The following is a 16359-nucleotide window of genomic DNA, read 5'->3' on the forward strand; positions in this document are numbered from 1 at the left end:
CTCACATTTTAAACATTACCAGTATCTTTCTTGGCTGAAATAATTTGTTGGTGTTACAATTAGAAAAGTAAATCTGTTTATTAATTGTTAAGAGATTGGATAGTACAGTACAACTGAAAGCCTTTTACTAATCAGATTTTTTTGGCAGAATTAACCCGTCAGTTAGTCACATTGTAGTGTTTTGGTTATTATAATTTTCCCTTCTTCAGCAGCTGAGCTGTGTCCTATCTTACAGGAGGTTGTGTACCACAGTCATTCAGAAGGATGCTTTCCTCCTGGAGACCTGCTGAGAGATTACCTGGGCAAGCTCCGAGCAGGAGACAGGGGGGAGAAAGAGCTCTGTGCCTTGCTGACATTATTGCTCCGGATCTTCATTCCTGCTCTGAACTGTCCCAGTTCCACTTTCAGAGGTACAGTCTTTACTTACTATAAGAAAAGGCAAAGGACTACAAAGTCACAATGATAATAATACTCTTCTTATTTACTTTCAGACTTGTTCATCAAACTTTAACAAAAACTAACATTTGAATTACTGTATGGTCAAATTACCTTACATGCACACAGGCGTGTGTTTGATTAGCGAAGCTTAAGGTCCTGCGGTTTGTTCTGTTCTTCCCAGGACGGACATGGTGGAACCCTGAGAGACTTGACACTCCAGCATGCCACTACCTGCGTCTGCTCTGCCAGCTCTTTGACATCATCATCAATGGGGCCAGCCAAGGACACACAGCCTGCGGCTTCAGGCCTCTCATGCAGCTCTTCTGTCAGGTACTTCACAGCTGCTCTCGGGTCACGTCAGGTCACTGAAGCGAACGAGCCAGAAGCGGTTGTCCAGGGGCCTCCCTGTGGAGCTGCACATCCGCACCTGCACATGTCAGGGTGAAAACGCGACCTTGTGTCCGAGTTCAGATGTGACCGCGCACGTTTTCTGTCGGTTTTGGTTAAGAATGATGTTTTAAGGAGAATTGGCATGTTTGTCTATTAGGTGGCATTTTCGTTTTAGTGGACGTAGGGCTGCAGTGTACAAAAATGAAGTCTGTGCAGCTGAGTGATTTGTACAGAAATATTTATCAGGGTAAGATTGACACAAATATTCATGCATTTTCTTAGGTAACGGTAACAAGAACAAAATATTACTTGTGCTGCCTAACCTCATAGCCTAAACCAAACATCCACTGGAGGTGCTGTTTTTCCGCCTCTTCAGGTTCACCTGAGTGACCCCATGGACCTGTTCAAGTTCCTGTCGTTGCTGTGGGGCTACGGGGCCAACCTGGGCCAGCAGCTGGGCTGCAAGGTGCCCGCGGTGCTGCAGACTCAGGCCCTGTATGTGGGCAGGGCCCTCCTTGCAGCACAGCCAGTCCGAACCCTGGAGCAGCTGGCGTCCGAATCCTCCCCAGGTATCCCACTCTGGCCGCTGCGGACCCCGAGAGCCGGTACCCCTGACGTAGAAGGGGTTCAGCTCGGCAGGCGGACCTTTCAAGCCTGGAAAAGGCCCCTGCCCAAAAGTTGATTTTACTATATATTTTTTTAAAGGCTTTCCGTAGTTTTCTTCCTGTGTTTGATGGCTGCGTGTGAGTTTGAAGGGCTGCGTGTGAGTTTGAAGGGATCGGGTGTCAATGTGTGTCTGTACACGGGTCCTCTCTCTCCTGGCAGTGATGGCGTCTCTGGTGGTGTGTCTGGGCAGCCTGGTGAGGGAGGTCCGCAGGGCCGCGCTGGCCTGCCTGCAGAGCCTGGCCGGGGCAGAGACCTCTCCCTTCCAGCCTGTCATCGAGAAGCTGCTCCAGTCCGCAGAGGAGCTCATTGCAGATCCCTCTCACGTCAGCCAGGTACCCCGAGTAGCCCTGAAGGGAATCGGGTTTATTTTGTGACACCTCTGCCTCTGAAATAAGCTTCATGTTTACATTTTTGGGGTGTATGGTATGCAGAGTCACACGAGGAAAATATATGCCCTAAATCGGATTTCAGAAGTTATTGAAAGTGATTATACGCTTTATTTCTCTGTTTTCTCTCTCATGTATTTGTGTCATTCTGATATACTGTCATTAATAAAGTAAAAAGAAAAATTGTGTTATTTGTGCTCTGTTGACTTATGGGTATGATCACTTTTAACAGACATAGCTGCCCCGGGGAATAAAGATCTGGTCTTTCGCCATGCAGATTCTTGGCCAGCTGTTTCAAGGGGTGGCGGTGCCTGGGAAAGGGAGGTCTCGGGAGAAGAAGCTGGCTGTGTCCCTGGAGCAGCTACTGCACTGCGCCCAGGACCCGGAGTGCCCGTCGTACACTGCCAGGGGTCTGCTGAAGGTCCTGCAGGAGGTCAATGGAGAGGTACGTCGGCTCCCAGTCAGCATGCATTTGTGCACAGAAAACACTGTTCCCGAGCGCAGAGCTCCCCCTTAGCTTCAAAAGCAAAAGAATGTGCTGGTCATGCTTTTTGGATGTTTTTTTCATTCCCAAACAAGGCCATTGCCAGTGATTAATCGCTCTGAGTAAGAGTTTGAAGGGCTCAGGCACAAACACCTCACCTCAAACTAAGAAAAAACACCTCACACTACTTCCTTGCGGTTTCAAGCGTCACGGTTTAAGTGCAATTGGATTTTACTTACTCGTGCCCGGGTAAGGCGTGTAAGTTGTTTCATGTGGAAACGGGGCGGCCGTGCCCCGGGGAGCCCGGGGGTGGAGAAACGGGGGGTGTCTGTCTTGAGCTGCTGGAGTCTGGGATGAGTCGCTCACGGTTGCTCTTGCAGGGGGTGCTGGCCGCGCTGCTGCCCGCTGTGGAGAGGCTGCTGCCGAGGTGTGGGCCGGAGCCCCCGGGACTCCTGACGGACGAAGCTCTGCTGCTGGGGCAGCTGCTGGGGAAGTTTGACGCGCGGGCGGCCGCGCTCGTGGCCCGGGAGCGGCGCTGCCTGGACCTGTTTGTCAGGGCCCTGACCACTTCGCAGCCGGCCTGCCGCGGGACGCCAGCCGTCCAGATCCTCGCTCTGGAGCAGGTGCGCAGCATGAGCTGGATCAGTGCGCCTCTGAAAGCACCTTCTCCTTTCCTGGGGGAGGATGGGATCCAGTTTCCCTCACTTTACGGGACTAGCACAGGGGAAGGAGGGTCCAGTATTGCCCGCTGTTTGTTACATTTCAAGGCCAAAAACACTAATATGCAGTGTATATGATTTTCTCACCTTTGCATGTTTATTGAATATTACATACATGAAGATGTTATGTTATATAAAAACAATACTTTTATTATACACTTGTATATTGAGATATGTCATATATATAATGAAAAATAAAATACTGTAGTTTAACATTTATGGTTTTGTGATCGTCATGGGCTTCAAACTCTAAATCAGAGCTTGAGCTCTTTTTTTCTGTTTGTTCTTAGTGTTAGAATTGTGACTGCCTTCCAGGTGGCCTCCAAATTAAAGATGGTGGATTTCAAACACATTATTCAGTGTTTGCTGCCCTTTTGTGTCGCTTGATTTGTCAGCTTCAACTTCATCCACCATGATCACGTCCTACAAGTACATCTTTCGGTACAGCCCTTTCGTGGCTAGAATTATCCCCTGATCCGTGGGCTGGAACTGTTGGTCCTCTTTGCCAGATTTTGTACGTTAAATTCGAAAGCTGGTGAAGTTCATTAAAGTGAGGGATCACTGTAGTTTTTTGAAGGCATAAAAATTCTTATGTAACATACCCAAGCAATTATTAAGTGCTCCTACTGCCAGGATCGTCTCTCTAAATTGTTATCTTTGGCCCTCGCTGTAGAAAATGGGACCAGTCGTGATTGTTCCCTGAGAGCTGTCTGAGGGTGTGTGTGGGCTGTGTCATTATCTGTCTGCTGCTTTTGAACATTTGCAGGCTCTCAACGGGAGTGTTCCATCTTTTATCTCTTCACAGATCACAAAGCCCTTCTTCACAGCTCTGACAGACGACAAGATACAGCAGAGACTCCTGGGGGTGATGTTTGATTTGCTTGTGGAGTGTAGGAATCCGGCCTGCGCCCAGACTGTGAACAGCGTTTTCAAAGCAGTAAGCCTCTTCCTGTACTCCCGGTTAAGTTGCACTAAGAAATTCATTTTGTGCATTTTTCCTTGTGCTGAGGTATCTCAGGAATTGTCTAGTCAGATCCGTTTCATTCTTGATCCGTTTCATCATTTCAGCATTTTTTTCTGTGCACCTCTGAAAATGTGGATCTCACTGTTGGCGGGTTTTATGTAGCTTTTTGTAGCATTTTTGAATTATAGACCTGAGTTTACACTGAGGATCAGTGTCAACCTTGTGTCTTTGTGAGAAGCCTGAACTGCGTTGCTTTGTGTTGACACAGCTAGCGGTTGATGCCGAGCAGGTGGCTAATGAGCTGGTTCCTGCAGAGAAGCCCAAAGCTTCAGCCACCGTGCAGCAGACCAGGAGACAGAAACTCCAGCAGCAACGGTAATGAAGTAGAGGAGCCGAGGACGTCTTCATACCCCAGAAACATTTCTTCATTCCCCCTGGTCTTTTTAAGTTTAGATCAAGTAGGTGGCTGTGTTGGGATGCATAGGCTGCAAAAGAACAAGTAAAAGTTTATTCCATTCTTTTCTTTTCAGCATGGAAAAAAATATTTTCTTCTTTCTTTTTAAGTTTAGTACAGACTGTGAGTATCAGGGCTCGCCTGTTTGGACACTTTATATTCCTGATAAGGAGTTTTCAAGTTCATGTTTATTTGTCATTCCAGCCATATACAAGTATACATTGGAACGAAATATCGCTCCTCCTGGTCCACGGTGCAAATACAGACAGGACACTGACATAGACATTGTAGACAGGATCCACATAGTGAAGAGTGCAAATTACACGGCGGTACATAATACAGTATACACATCACACTGGGGGGATTTAAACCCTGTTTCTGGAATTGGGGTGGGTGCCAGTAGATTCCAGGGTGTTGAGGAGCCTGACTACTTGTGTGGAAGAAGCTGTTACAGAGTCTGGTGGAGCTAGCCCATACACTGCAATATCTTTTCCCAGATGGTAGGAGAGCAAAGAGTTTATGGGAGGGCTGGGAAGGTTCATCTACTATACTGGAGGCCCTGTGTAAGCAGCGTTTGTGATAGGTGACAGAAATGGAAGGGAGGGAGGCGCCGATTTTTTTTTCCTTTTATGATTAGCTCTTAAAATGTACTTTTTTAGAACACACAAAGTCCAGGACTTGTATTTTAAAATAAAGCAGGAAACCAGTCTGACTTTCTCTAAACGATTCTAGACTTCACACCTGCAGTGTAGGTACCAGAGGAGCTCTAGCAGACGCTCTGCAGAGGTGTAACTGGTTGGTGGTGTTGTGTGGTGCAGGAAAGCCCCAGTGGCTGATGGGCCTGCACAGGCAGACGCGGTTTCCTGGCAACGGGTGACACTTATCCTGGAGCTGTTGCAGCACAAGAAAAAACTCAAGAGGCCCCAGATGCTGGTCCCTGCCCTCTTCACCCTCCTCTCCAGGTGCTCCCCGTCACAAAACTCACTTTGCTTTTATGCGTTTTTTTAATCATGCTTGTTCCCCTAAAACAAAAGTAAAGCATGAAAATTGTGGGAAAAACGTAACCATCTCCTCCCTCTTCCCTGTGCCTAGTAGTTGTCATGAATAGTCTTGGTTTTCTGCAGGTGTCTGGAGCCCCAGGGTACAGAGCAGGCGAGTGTGGAGTACACCAAGCAACTAATCCTCAGCTGTCTGCTCAACGTCTGTCACAAAGTGTCCCCTGATGGAAAGCCTGTCAGCAAAGGTGCGCCACATCAGCAGTCTGTTACTGCTTTGTCTGACATCGCTGTGGAAAAACAGTATATTCATGGAATTTTGGTTTAGGACTGTCTTTTTGTTGCTAATCTAGGCTCTTGGTATATATTTCACATTCCTCATGTTCCACTGCCAGTTCACACGGAGGGAGTTCCTGTCAGAAGTTGTCGTTAGGATGGAAGTACCTAGGCAGCGTGTATCGGTTGGAACTGAACGCTTCTGTTGGCTTTATCCCAGCTCGATTGTCTTTTCTTCCCAGAACTGCTGGATGAAGAGAAGTTCAACGTGGAGCTGGTGGTGCAGTGTGTGAGGTGCTCCAACATGCCTCAGACGCATCACCATGCCTTACTGCTGCTGGGGGCTGTAGCAGGAATGTTTCCCGTAAGTCCTCATCTCTTTCCTGCCCAAGCGCGTTTCATAACCTTCAAGGGTACTTTGGTCATACCCTTTTCGGTGCTTTAAAAAATTGGGAAACCACTCCCATAATACCCAACTGTTCCTTTTCACAACAATTACCAGAACCTTGAGTGCCAGGTGCATCTTCTGTAACCTTAAGGTAATTCAATCCATGAAATATACATGTAAAACTGGTCACATGACTAGAGATACCCACACTGTGTACCTGCCACAACTTTAGTATTCTTATAATAGGAATAACTGATGTTTAGAAAAACGCAAGTAGGAAACTACTTCCAAGAATCATTCTAAATGGTTAATTCAGTGTTTGTTTTTTGTTTAGTGCATTTAAAATATTTTTATTAGTCTGTTGAACAAGTGATAACTTGGTCTTTTGTGTGAGGTTGGTTTATCAGGTTGGTCCAGGTAAAATTACTTTTATCAGAATATGCTGAACTCCAGGGGGACCTCTAAACTTCCAGACACTTCAGACAAAATGATTCTTGGTAACTTTCATCCCCTTGTTTTTTCATTATAATTGAATTAAGGCTGAAATAGCGACAGAGGTATATGGAACATCCAGTGTAGTAGGGTACAGTTTTACAAAATATCGTTACATTTATGGTGTATTTTCTGGTGTGTTGTCTTTCACATCTTGTCACTGGCAAAATCATTCTTTTTTTCTCCTGTGCATGTTATCATCGATAATAAAATGTTAAATTATAACAATATATCTGCTCATGACATATACTATTTGGCATTCATAGTAATTTGTTTCAACCGCTAAAAACCACTTATTGTCACTGTTTTAAGTTACTGACTTTATAACAAGTTTCAAATTTGTCTTGTCAAGTGCGGTCTACTAACAAGGCTGTTCCACTGCGTATACTTGAGTCACTAGCGCACAGTGATTCGCAGCAGAGTTGTACTTTTAATTGAAAGGATATTTACTCGTTGCTTTTCACTATGCACCCTGGAACATTTCTCCGCTGTGTAATTCAGGATCTTTAGTACTGCCTCGTTTAGAATGGTTTGTCTTACTGAATTTGTGAAGCTTTCTTTACATCTTTTCCCTCACAGCTGTAACATTATTATTACAAGAATGACTGCCCATGTTACAGTCATAGTAGCCAATTTCTTCATTCTTTTGTCATAGGAAAAAATCCTGCACAACATCATGCCCATCTTTACTTTCATGGGGGCAAACATCATGAGGCTCGATGACATCTACAGTTTCCAGGTCATCAACAAGACTGTCCAGACTGTGATCCCTGCGCTTATACAGGTGGGTGCCCCGCGGACTCCAGTAACAGTTCAGTCTACACTTTAATATGTGAAAGAAAGTTACCTGTCTTGTGATTTCATCTTTAAAGCCCCATAAGAGGTCAAACAAAATGGAATCAGAAAAATAGAAGTAAACGCATGGAAAGACAGGACTGCAGTTAGCCACTTTGAGTGCAATAGCACAGCTCCTGACAGTCCGAACCCTGTGAAGGAACGTGTGGGGGACTGGGAGCGTGCTGGGAGCATCCTGGCAATGGTACCTGTGTTGCAGGCTCACGAAGGCGGACCTTCGCAGTCTCCGGGAGAGATGGAGAGCGTGGTGGCCGGCATCGTCCGCGTGTTTGTGGACGCTCTGCCCCACGTCCCTGAACACCGCCGCCTGCCCATCCTGAGCCAGCTGGTGGGCACCCTGGGGCCGGAGCGCTTCCTGTGGGTGCTGCTCCTGCTCTTGTTCAAGCAGCACGCTACCGAGACGGGCGCTGGCAGCAGCGGCGCGGAGAAGGTACGGAGTTGGCCGACCCGAGTTGTGTCCGCACGCGACAGCCAATTTAGATCGTTGCAGTTGTGTTTCAATAGCGTTTCTCAAAAGAATTTCCATAAGGCATATAGTGGTATGCAAGATGAAACCCAAAGTATCCATAGTAAAGCAGCTGTATGCCTTTTTAAAATGCCCTCCCAAACTTCTGGTCCCAATCATAATGTCGTGTGATCACACCCGTAGCACAGCAGAACACGAGTCGGGCTCCTGAGTGGCCTGACCAATAACAAATATGATTGATTATTAGTTGCAGAAACCAGTCAAAATCTGAATCGAAACCTTTTATTACTGCTGTGTTGTAACTTGCTGCAGACCGCTGGATGTTAAAATCAACCTTGTCACCTTTTCCTTCATGTAAAGGTGTTTATATGTCATACTTTTGGATATTTTTTCCAATTAAAAAAAAACTGCAGTGTTGTAAAAGCAAGATTGAATCTCTCCAGCCAGGTGAGGCTGTCAGAAGAGAGATGAATGGAGGCTTATTTCTATTTTCTGCCTCCAGGATGCTGTTCTGGAGAGGGATATGGAGTTCTGGATCTCCGTGTGCTGCACGTTTGAGCTACAGGAGCAGCTCTGTTCCCTGATCAAAATCCTGCAGTACCTGACCACCTTACCAGAGGATAAGGAGGAAGGTGGCTACAAATCACTCGCTCGATCTTTTCTTTTATTTGTTTTCTCAATCTCATTTCATAAAACCACTAAAAAGGGCTTGCTGGGAATTTCAAAGCTCAGACCTTTAACCATTATATGGCAATTGGCTATTTACTTAATGAAACATGGTGTTAAGTTAATTTAATGAAATATTTCATTAGTTATTGTCTTAAATCATTGAATGACCTCTTTTTGGCGTCAGTTTATTGTAGCTTTGGCTGTGCTTGGGAAATATGAAGCTGAACTTGAAGCTGAAGAGAGCCTCTTCTCGATTTGATGAGTCAGTTTGGCCAACAGTTGCTTCAGAGGGGCTGTCGGGCAGCGATGTGAGGTGGATCTGTATCTGCACTCCAGCATGGTTTAGGTATCGGTCTTGTTAAAGGTCCAACGGGGGTCGAACTTCAGTCATAAAGTGTACCAATGGGGGCAGAAATGGGGGCCCTTGAGTTCCCCTGTAAGGCCTGGGAGCTCCATTGAGAGCAGGCTTGGGAACTCGCTGGTGCCCGAGGTGATTGCAGCCGTTAACGAATCCAAGCCATTAACGAAGCATGAGAAGGCATGAGAGCTAAAGGGGAAAGGCAGTTCTGTATAACAACTATAGTCAGATACTCAAATACACAGTTTTTGAGTATACACAGAAATTGTATGTTTCAGTACATCTCTAAGTGAAAAGATGTTGACACAACCTTTGCATAGTACAAACTAATGGTTCGAACATGACATCTTTCTGCATATTTTAGTGCACAGTTAGTATGTATTTGCAGATTTTTAACAGATTGGGGGGAAAAAATAAAGAAGTGAATGTGGCATGAGCGAAGGTTTGGGCACCCTTTCAGGCGATTGATCACTCCTTTATGATTTGTGTTTTTCAAAGGCCCCAAAACAAATACACAGTTTCTAACTGTATTGTAAAAATACATTGTATGAAGGTTAATAAATCTGGTTATTGAAGAAAGGGAAATTTCAAATGAAAAAAATGTTAAATAACTGAGAAACTGGGACTGCAGTGCCCCTTTAAATGCTTTCTAAAAGGAAGCATATTAAATAATTAATGAAAACACCAGAAACATGGAACATTTAACATGCTGCAACTGTATCTGTACACTGTCGGGTGTTGCAGTTGGAAGGCTTTTGTTCTCAACTTAAGCACATTTGTTGTAACGTTAAGCTCCAACACAGTACAATACCCTCTGTGGGTACTGTTAAAACAGCACCGCACATGACTGGCCTTCAGCAGAAAACCTGACAGAACAGAAACAGCCCTTACTGGGGTTGTCTGCCTTGGCTGTTCATCAGGATACTTGACAGACGTGACCTCATCACATTTTTGTGCTGAGCAAAATAAAAAAAGCATCATGTGAAACACTCTGAGGCTGTACCTAAAAATCAGAATGGCATTCTTGGAAAAAGAAAAATGCATGTAAACCTGTTGATGAAAAGACTGCTGTTGTTTGTTTTTTTTGTTTGAAAAAAGGAGTAGCACACAAGACCACACATGGCTGGTTTTGTGTGTTGCTTCCAAAAACAGCAAAATCTTGTGCTATTGGTAAACCAGCCCCTATTATTTTAAATATTTGATTTGAAGACATTGGTTTATATACTAAATACATCTGTATATACAGAAAAAATATTCAGCTTCCTGTACCGCACAGAGGGCAAAGTATAATAACATGCATGAAGCAGAGTGAAGGGCTCCATGAGGGCACGAAGTAAATTATCAAGGAGAAGTATAACCAGTCTTCCTAGATTAATTTAAGGGATATAAGAGCTTTTAAGATTGTTTTAATTCGATTTTAAGATTTAAGTTTTTCTGCTGTAGTTCAGAACTGTCGGCAAGACCTTAGAACTAATATCTCCGCCTTCACGTTTAAATTCCAGATTATTGATGCATGCAATGTACTGAAGGCACTGTGCAGTTTCGTTTCTAGTTTATTTCCTTATGATTTCCTTATGATGAATATGGTTATTCATAGAACCATAGCAGGAATGGTTTTAAGTTCCTGGCGAAGCTGTCAGTTGGCTTGAAGGGCCCTTTGAGAACATACATTTCAGGGAGCAGTGTGGGAGAAGATGGATTCGTCTTCTTATTTGGGGTCGGTCATTGATGCGTTGTAGTGCTTTGCCTAAAAAAAACTATGCAGATTATTGCCGATTAAAGATATTAAATGGTAAGAGAAACCCCTTGTTGCTGGATTCAAACGATTCTTTGTGGCAAGTAGTTTGCACAGAAAATGATAGTTTTTTTTCCGTGCTACATAAAATAAACTATGCTACATGCAGTGCGTGACAGTAGTATAGTAAATGGTTTACAGCTCTATGGTGTTTACAAAGACTGGAATGCATAAATTGTTGCAGTTGCCTTGTTAAAGTAAAAGCCCGAGTTGAAATCACAAAGCACAAGCAAATAAGTATTTGAGCAACAAGTTAAAATGTGCTTTGACTTGCTATTCTGTGCAGGCTTCTAAATTAACTTTCTGTAATGTGGTCCATGTTCATTCCCAGCTTGTTTTAGCATGTTCCCTGTAAAACACTCAAAGCAAGGAAGCAAAAAGAATCTCACAAACAATTTTATTGCATTATTGCTTTTTTCATATAGAAAACACAAATTGCCCTTGCATATCATCAGATATGCCAGCTCTACATTGAAATTTGTAAAACAAATGTTTCATCCTTGTTTGCCTTCTAACCTTCTACATGAATCAGTGCTGATATAGATGGAAAAGCTGCTAACTAGCTCCTAGAATTGACTTTTGGTATGTGACTTTTGGAATGTGAAAAGGAGTGATTTATCTTTGTCGGTAGTAAGGGAGATCTACTGAACCTGGAAAGGAATACTCACAATGCCTTTTTCGTGTGTCTGCATGTTAAGATGCACAGAGAACCTGAAGATCACATTTGATGTTCAGCAGTGACACGAGTGGCTCTTAAAACATTTATAGGCCTGTCCTCCCAGATCGCCTTATGCTCTGCTGTTCTTTGACTAGCTGCAGAAAGGAGTAGATCTACACGGAGAAAGCCCAAAAAGGATGAAGTGGAAGACCTGCTGTTCAGTGTGGAAGCGCACAGTGGCAAGGAGCTGCGACATTTCAAGTTTCTGTCGGTCTCCTTCATGGCACACTTGCTGGCCTCAGACAGCTTTGTCGGGAAGGTAAGAGGAAGGGAGCCTGGTGGTCATGTACGCTGAACAAATGTGTGACCCAGACAGCCTGTTAAGGATAAGTTTCTGTGGGCTGTAGTTGACATTTCATCAGTTAACGTTTCATGTTCTGAAGAAAGACCAGCCCCAACTCCAGGCAATCACCTGCTCACAGGGGTGTAAATATGGGTGTTCCGACTGATTTCCTGAGGTTCTGTGTGCTCGGTTATTCCATCAGCTCTGCCAGCACAGCAATGCTTTGGTGTGTGCGAGAGGATGGTTCCAACTGCCTTGTCCATGTGACCAGGTTGTTGACCCTGAAGGCAAGCAGGTTAAAAGTCAAATCATTAACTCAAACACCATGACTTGTGTCCTGTGTGTCCTGAACTGGTGTTTGTATAGTGGCTTATGCAAACCTTTGTTTTTCATTATTCCAGTTGCGTACTTAAACAAATTAAATACTTAAATGATTAAGGCAAACATAGGTTACTTAAGGGAGTAATTTGTCTTGCATACTGTATGCTTCTGCAATATATTTTACATTTATGAAAATAAAGATATTTAAAGCTCCTTTGTTGCTTAGTTGTGGATTGCTGTAGTATATGTTTTTTTTTACAGAAACCCCAGGTGGAGTAGGGGGATGTACTGTGCTCTGTGTGTCAATGTGTCTTCTGTTTTTACAGGTGGCAAACAGTGACAAGACACAGCAAGAACATCTGCAGAGTCTTGAGCAAAGGTGTGTGGTATCACTTCAAAGTACTGCGACCAGTGATGCGCATTGTATGGAATTTAAGTTTTGTGATAGTAATTCAACATTATTTTTTCTTCTCCACTAAAACTTTGTTTAATCCAGTTTGTTAGACAATTAACTTGCCTTGTTTTTAGCATGCCTTCTACGCTGCAGAGCAGTAACGTGTAGTTCTAAATCTCCCTGGACACGTCCGTGTTCTTTCAGCCTGCTGGAGGAGGTCCTTCGCTACATCAACTCCGTGGCTCAGTGCGTGGAGCATAACTCCGATAAGCCCACGGCCAAGTTCTGGAGGGCTCTTCTCAGCAAGTCCTACGATGTCCTGGATAAAGTAAGAGTTGCTTTGCTTTATTGCCGTGTTTCTGTTGTTACCATTTCTGGTCTTTGGAGTTTTCTGACCTGTACCTACCGACTGTGCTGTTGTCTGTGCAGGTAAACGCCCTGCTGCCCACTGACACCTTCATCCCCGTGATGAGAGGCCTCATGAGCAACCAGCTGCCCTCAGTGAGGCGCAAGGCTATGGACCTGCTCAACAACAAGCTTCAGCAGAAGGTGCACTGGGAGGAGGGACAGGTGTGTTTTATGTTTCCACGCAACACGGCCCTTCACTGCTGTTGATGCAGGCTGACACAGCCCGGTGTTTTTGACCCACACTCCTGGTGCCTTGATGACTGCCGGCTCTTGCCTTCCATGCAGGTGAGGCTGCTGCTGGATCTGGTGGGAGAGCTGCTGGCCATAGCGACGCACGGGCGGCGGGAGGAGGAGGAGCAGGCCATCAACAGGCAGACAGCCCTCTACAGCCTCAAGCTGCTCTGCCGCTGCTTTGGCGCAGCTCATCAAGAGGCGTTCCTGCCCGTGCTGAGCACTGCGGTGGGCCTGGTCACCACGCAGGAGGAGGAGAGAAACGTCATGGGCAGTGCCCTTCTGTGCATCGCAGAGGTCACTAGCACTCTTAAAGCCCTGGCTATACCACAGCTGCCAAGGTGAGCCATGTGGTAAAGCAAGAAGCACTCGAAGTTAGCGGTGCATGGTCCTCTGTTTTCAAATATCACAACCACCTCTTCACAGCTGAACAGCGGCCTCATGTTTTTGCAAAGCGAATGGAAGGAGTTAGTGCTCTGTAGATCTCAGACTCAGTCCTTTTGAAGCTGACAGCAATGTTTTTCCTGGATCAGCAGTCCCTTAAATCAGCAACTCTCTTCACCTTATTCCTCATGCTACAGGTTCAGGTAGAAAGGTTTAGTTTAGTTCATTGTTTGATGTGTCATGACTAAAAAATAACTTTCATTTGCAGGGCCTGAAGTCTGAAAATATAAAAATAATGATGTAAAGTGAATTTATTCAATTAAAGTTAATGTCTTCTGTCCAGACTGATGCCTGCTGTGCTTCAGACTCTGAAAGACCGCAAGGAGTTACTCTCCAACGAAATCTACTTACTCAGTACAGTCACTGCTTTGCATCGGGTCTGTGAAACTCTGCCACATTTTGTCAGCCCTTACCTCATGGACATCTTAGTGCAGGTGAGCAGTGGTTTACCCTTTCCAACTTGTATACATCAAGCATCATTACCATTTAAACTCTTTGCATGGGCCATTTGTCGTAAAGTCTCAATTTCTGAAGTATGGAGCTATGCTTTTTTTCTGCAAATAGTAAGTACCATACATTTATCCTGTCTGTTAAAATCTGCACTAGGATACTCCAAACTGCTTTTCTTGGCATCCCCGGGTTTTATGGAAATGTGTGATCTGATATGCATGCAGGTTGCTCACCTCACCAGGCTTGCGGAGAAGGTGACTCAGTGCCCACAGCTGGGTGTGAGGCTGACGTCTCTCAAGACCACGCTGGCGACAAACATTCCTCCGCGGGTGCTGCTGCCCACTGTCACCAAATGCTACAACAGGCTGGTCCAGTCCCACCAGGTGCGTGATGGCTGGGGAACTTTCTGCATTGCTTGCACATTAGGATTGACATCCGGCATTAGGAAGCTTGCTTTGAGATTCATAAACCACAGCAAAGCTCAGGGATCTGAACATGACCATTGTAAAAGAGAAACATAACTTATTGAGTGGGTGAAATATCTTTGGGTTGCGAGTAAAGCACAAAAGTTATCATGGCAATTAACGATCTATTCTGATTGATAAAGGTTTCTAACTAACCCAAAGCAGAATGAATAAAAACCTGAATGAAAGGGATATTTTGCTTGTGAATGTCGAGAATGACTTGATGTCATCGGGACCTTGTGTGTTTTTGTTTCTTTGTGGCAGAGCTACCTCGGCCCACTGATGGACGTCCTGCAGGAGCACATTAGTCACATGGAGCGCGACCTGCTGACCTCTCACCAGTCTGAGCTGACAGCCTTCTTCCTCACTGCCCTGGACTTCAGAGCAGAGCACTCCCAGGTGCGTCCTGTGTGGGAACTGAGCCTGCTGGAGGAGGGGAGGATGTTGTGCTCTCCCTTCCCGAATAGAAATCCGGGGTGTTTTCAATTTTTGGTGGTAGAATAAGAATGTTTTTTGGAAAAAAACAGTGTATATCCTACTATATTTTTTTATCCGTTTTTAAATAAATAATAAAGATAATTGTATAGTTATCTTTTATAGTTATAGTGGAGGCTCCCTGGTTGAACTGGTCTGGGTGCACACTGAGAATGCTGGATGAGCACAAGTCCAGTCACTGGGATTCCCTGAGCCGCAGTACACCACTGGTGAAGCACCTGTTGAGTGGATAGACTTGAGTTTGCTGTACAGCTATAACTCCTGGGCCTTGCAGAATCCTGCCAGCGTGCACTACTGTCAGCAAGAGATTGTGACGTTGCAAGCTGCTTCTATTCCTATACCAAGCTGTATAGGAATAGGATAATACATGAATAATAGGCTTTGGGCCAACAAGGAAATTAATAATAATAATTTAATTAATAATTGCTTACACTTACTGTATATAGCGCTTTTCTGGACACCCCACTCAAAGCGCTTTACAGGTAATGGGGGTCCCCTCCAACACCACCAATGTGCAGCCCCACCTGGATGATGCGACGGCAGCCATAGTGCGCCAGAATGCTCACCACACCACATCAAATTAAGCCAGAGACTTGCGGGTATTTTTCAGTTAGCTGCCAATTAAGACTTCAAAAACGTGATTTGCTTACTTCTCAAAGTAGTTAAGTAATTGAGATCAAAGTTAACATGAAAAGCAGAGAATCCTCAGGCATTTGTAGCTTGGTGCTGCCTGTTCTTGGTCAGAATAGTTTTAGCTAATTTAATCTGTACTGTGCTGTGGTGTTAACGCTCATCGCTCTGCTTACAGTTAAGCAACAACAGTTTCATTACACTGTAGTGCACTGCAGGACTGTCAGGACCTGGAGAAATGTTTTGTTGCTTTCTAGAAACTTAAAAGTAATCCAGATAAACTTGCTGGGTATGGTGTGTCAGGAGTGATTTTGTTCAAGCTCAGTTATTGTTAGGCGCGTTTTCTTTTCAAATATCCTGATGTATGATTAAAGTAGTGCAAGTAAAGTATTTTATAAGTGTCTTTTTATCCACCCGAATACCCACAATTTTATTATCGCCCCTCCATAACAGTGATATATGAGTCTCTTATCATTTCTCAGCCGCACAGAGGCTATGGGCTAGCGTGCCAGATGTGTGCACATGCAATACAATACAGGGATTGTGACGTAAATTAATCCGAATTGATTAGCAGTGGTAGCTCAAAACTGCGTGGGTTTAAATGAGAAAATAAAGAGTGATTTCAGGTGTTTTTAGAAATAGTAGAGAGGAAGGTTTTTCCAGCTTTATGGCCCATAAAACCGCTGTTATCAAATCTACAGTAGAATATCCAGCTGTACCTTCTGT

The 16359-nt window shown here is 44.6% G+C and overlaps 1 protein-coding gene across 2 annotated transcripts in view; it reads left to right on the plus strand.

Moving 5' to 3' along the window:
* Positions 1–16359, plus strand: part of heatr1 (HEAT repeat containing 1) — a 30027-nt gene that overhangs the window by 9090 nt on the left and 4578 nt on the right. For both annotated transcript variants that reach the window (XM_069179878.1, XM_069179879.1), the window contains exons 18-39: positions 236–410; positions 620–768; positions 1205–1397; positions 1654–1826; positions 2158–2325; positions 2745–2987; positions 3889–4020; positions 4316–4422; positions 5320–5463; positions 5626–5744; positions 6015–6136; positions 7308–7436; positions 7707–7937; positions 8476–8605; positions 11609–11772; positions 12444–12496; positions 12716–12839; positions 12941–13081; positions 13205–13491; positions 13878–14028; positions 14269–14427; positions 14773–14907. In XM_069179878.1, the coding sequence (XP_069035979.1) occupies positions 236–410; positions 620–768; positions 1205–1397; positions 1654–1826; positions 2158–2325; positions 2745–2987; positions 3889–4020; positions 4316–4422; positions 5320–5463; positions 5626–5744; positions 6015–6136; positions 7308–7436; positions 7707–7937; positions 8476–8605; positions 11609–11772; positions 12444–12496; positions 12716–12839; positions 12941–13081; positions 13205–13491; positions 13878–14028; positions 14269–14427; positions 14773–14907 (3429 nt within the window). The remainder of the gene's footprint in view (positions 1–235; positions 411–619; positions 769–1204; positions 1398–1653; positions 1827–2157; positions 2326–2744; positions 2988–3888; positions 4021–4315; positions 4423–5319; positions 5464–5625; positions 5745–6014; positions 6137–7307; positions 7437–7706; positions 7938–8475; positions 8606–11608; positions 11773–12443; positions 12497–12715; positions 12840–12940; positions 13082–13204; positions 13492–13877; positions 14029–14268; positions 14428–14772; positions 14908–16359) is intronic.

This window comes from Lepisosteus oculatus, chromosome 17, assembly GCF_040954835.1.
Source record: "Lepisosteus oculatus isolate fLepOcu1 chromosome 17, fLepOcu1.hap2, whole genome shotgun sequence".
In the NCBI taxonomy this organism is placed as follows: Eukaryota; Metazoa; Chordata; class Actinopteri; order Semionotiformes; family Lepisosteidae; genus Lepisosteus; species Lepisosteus oculatus.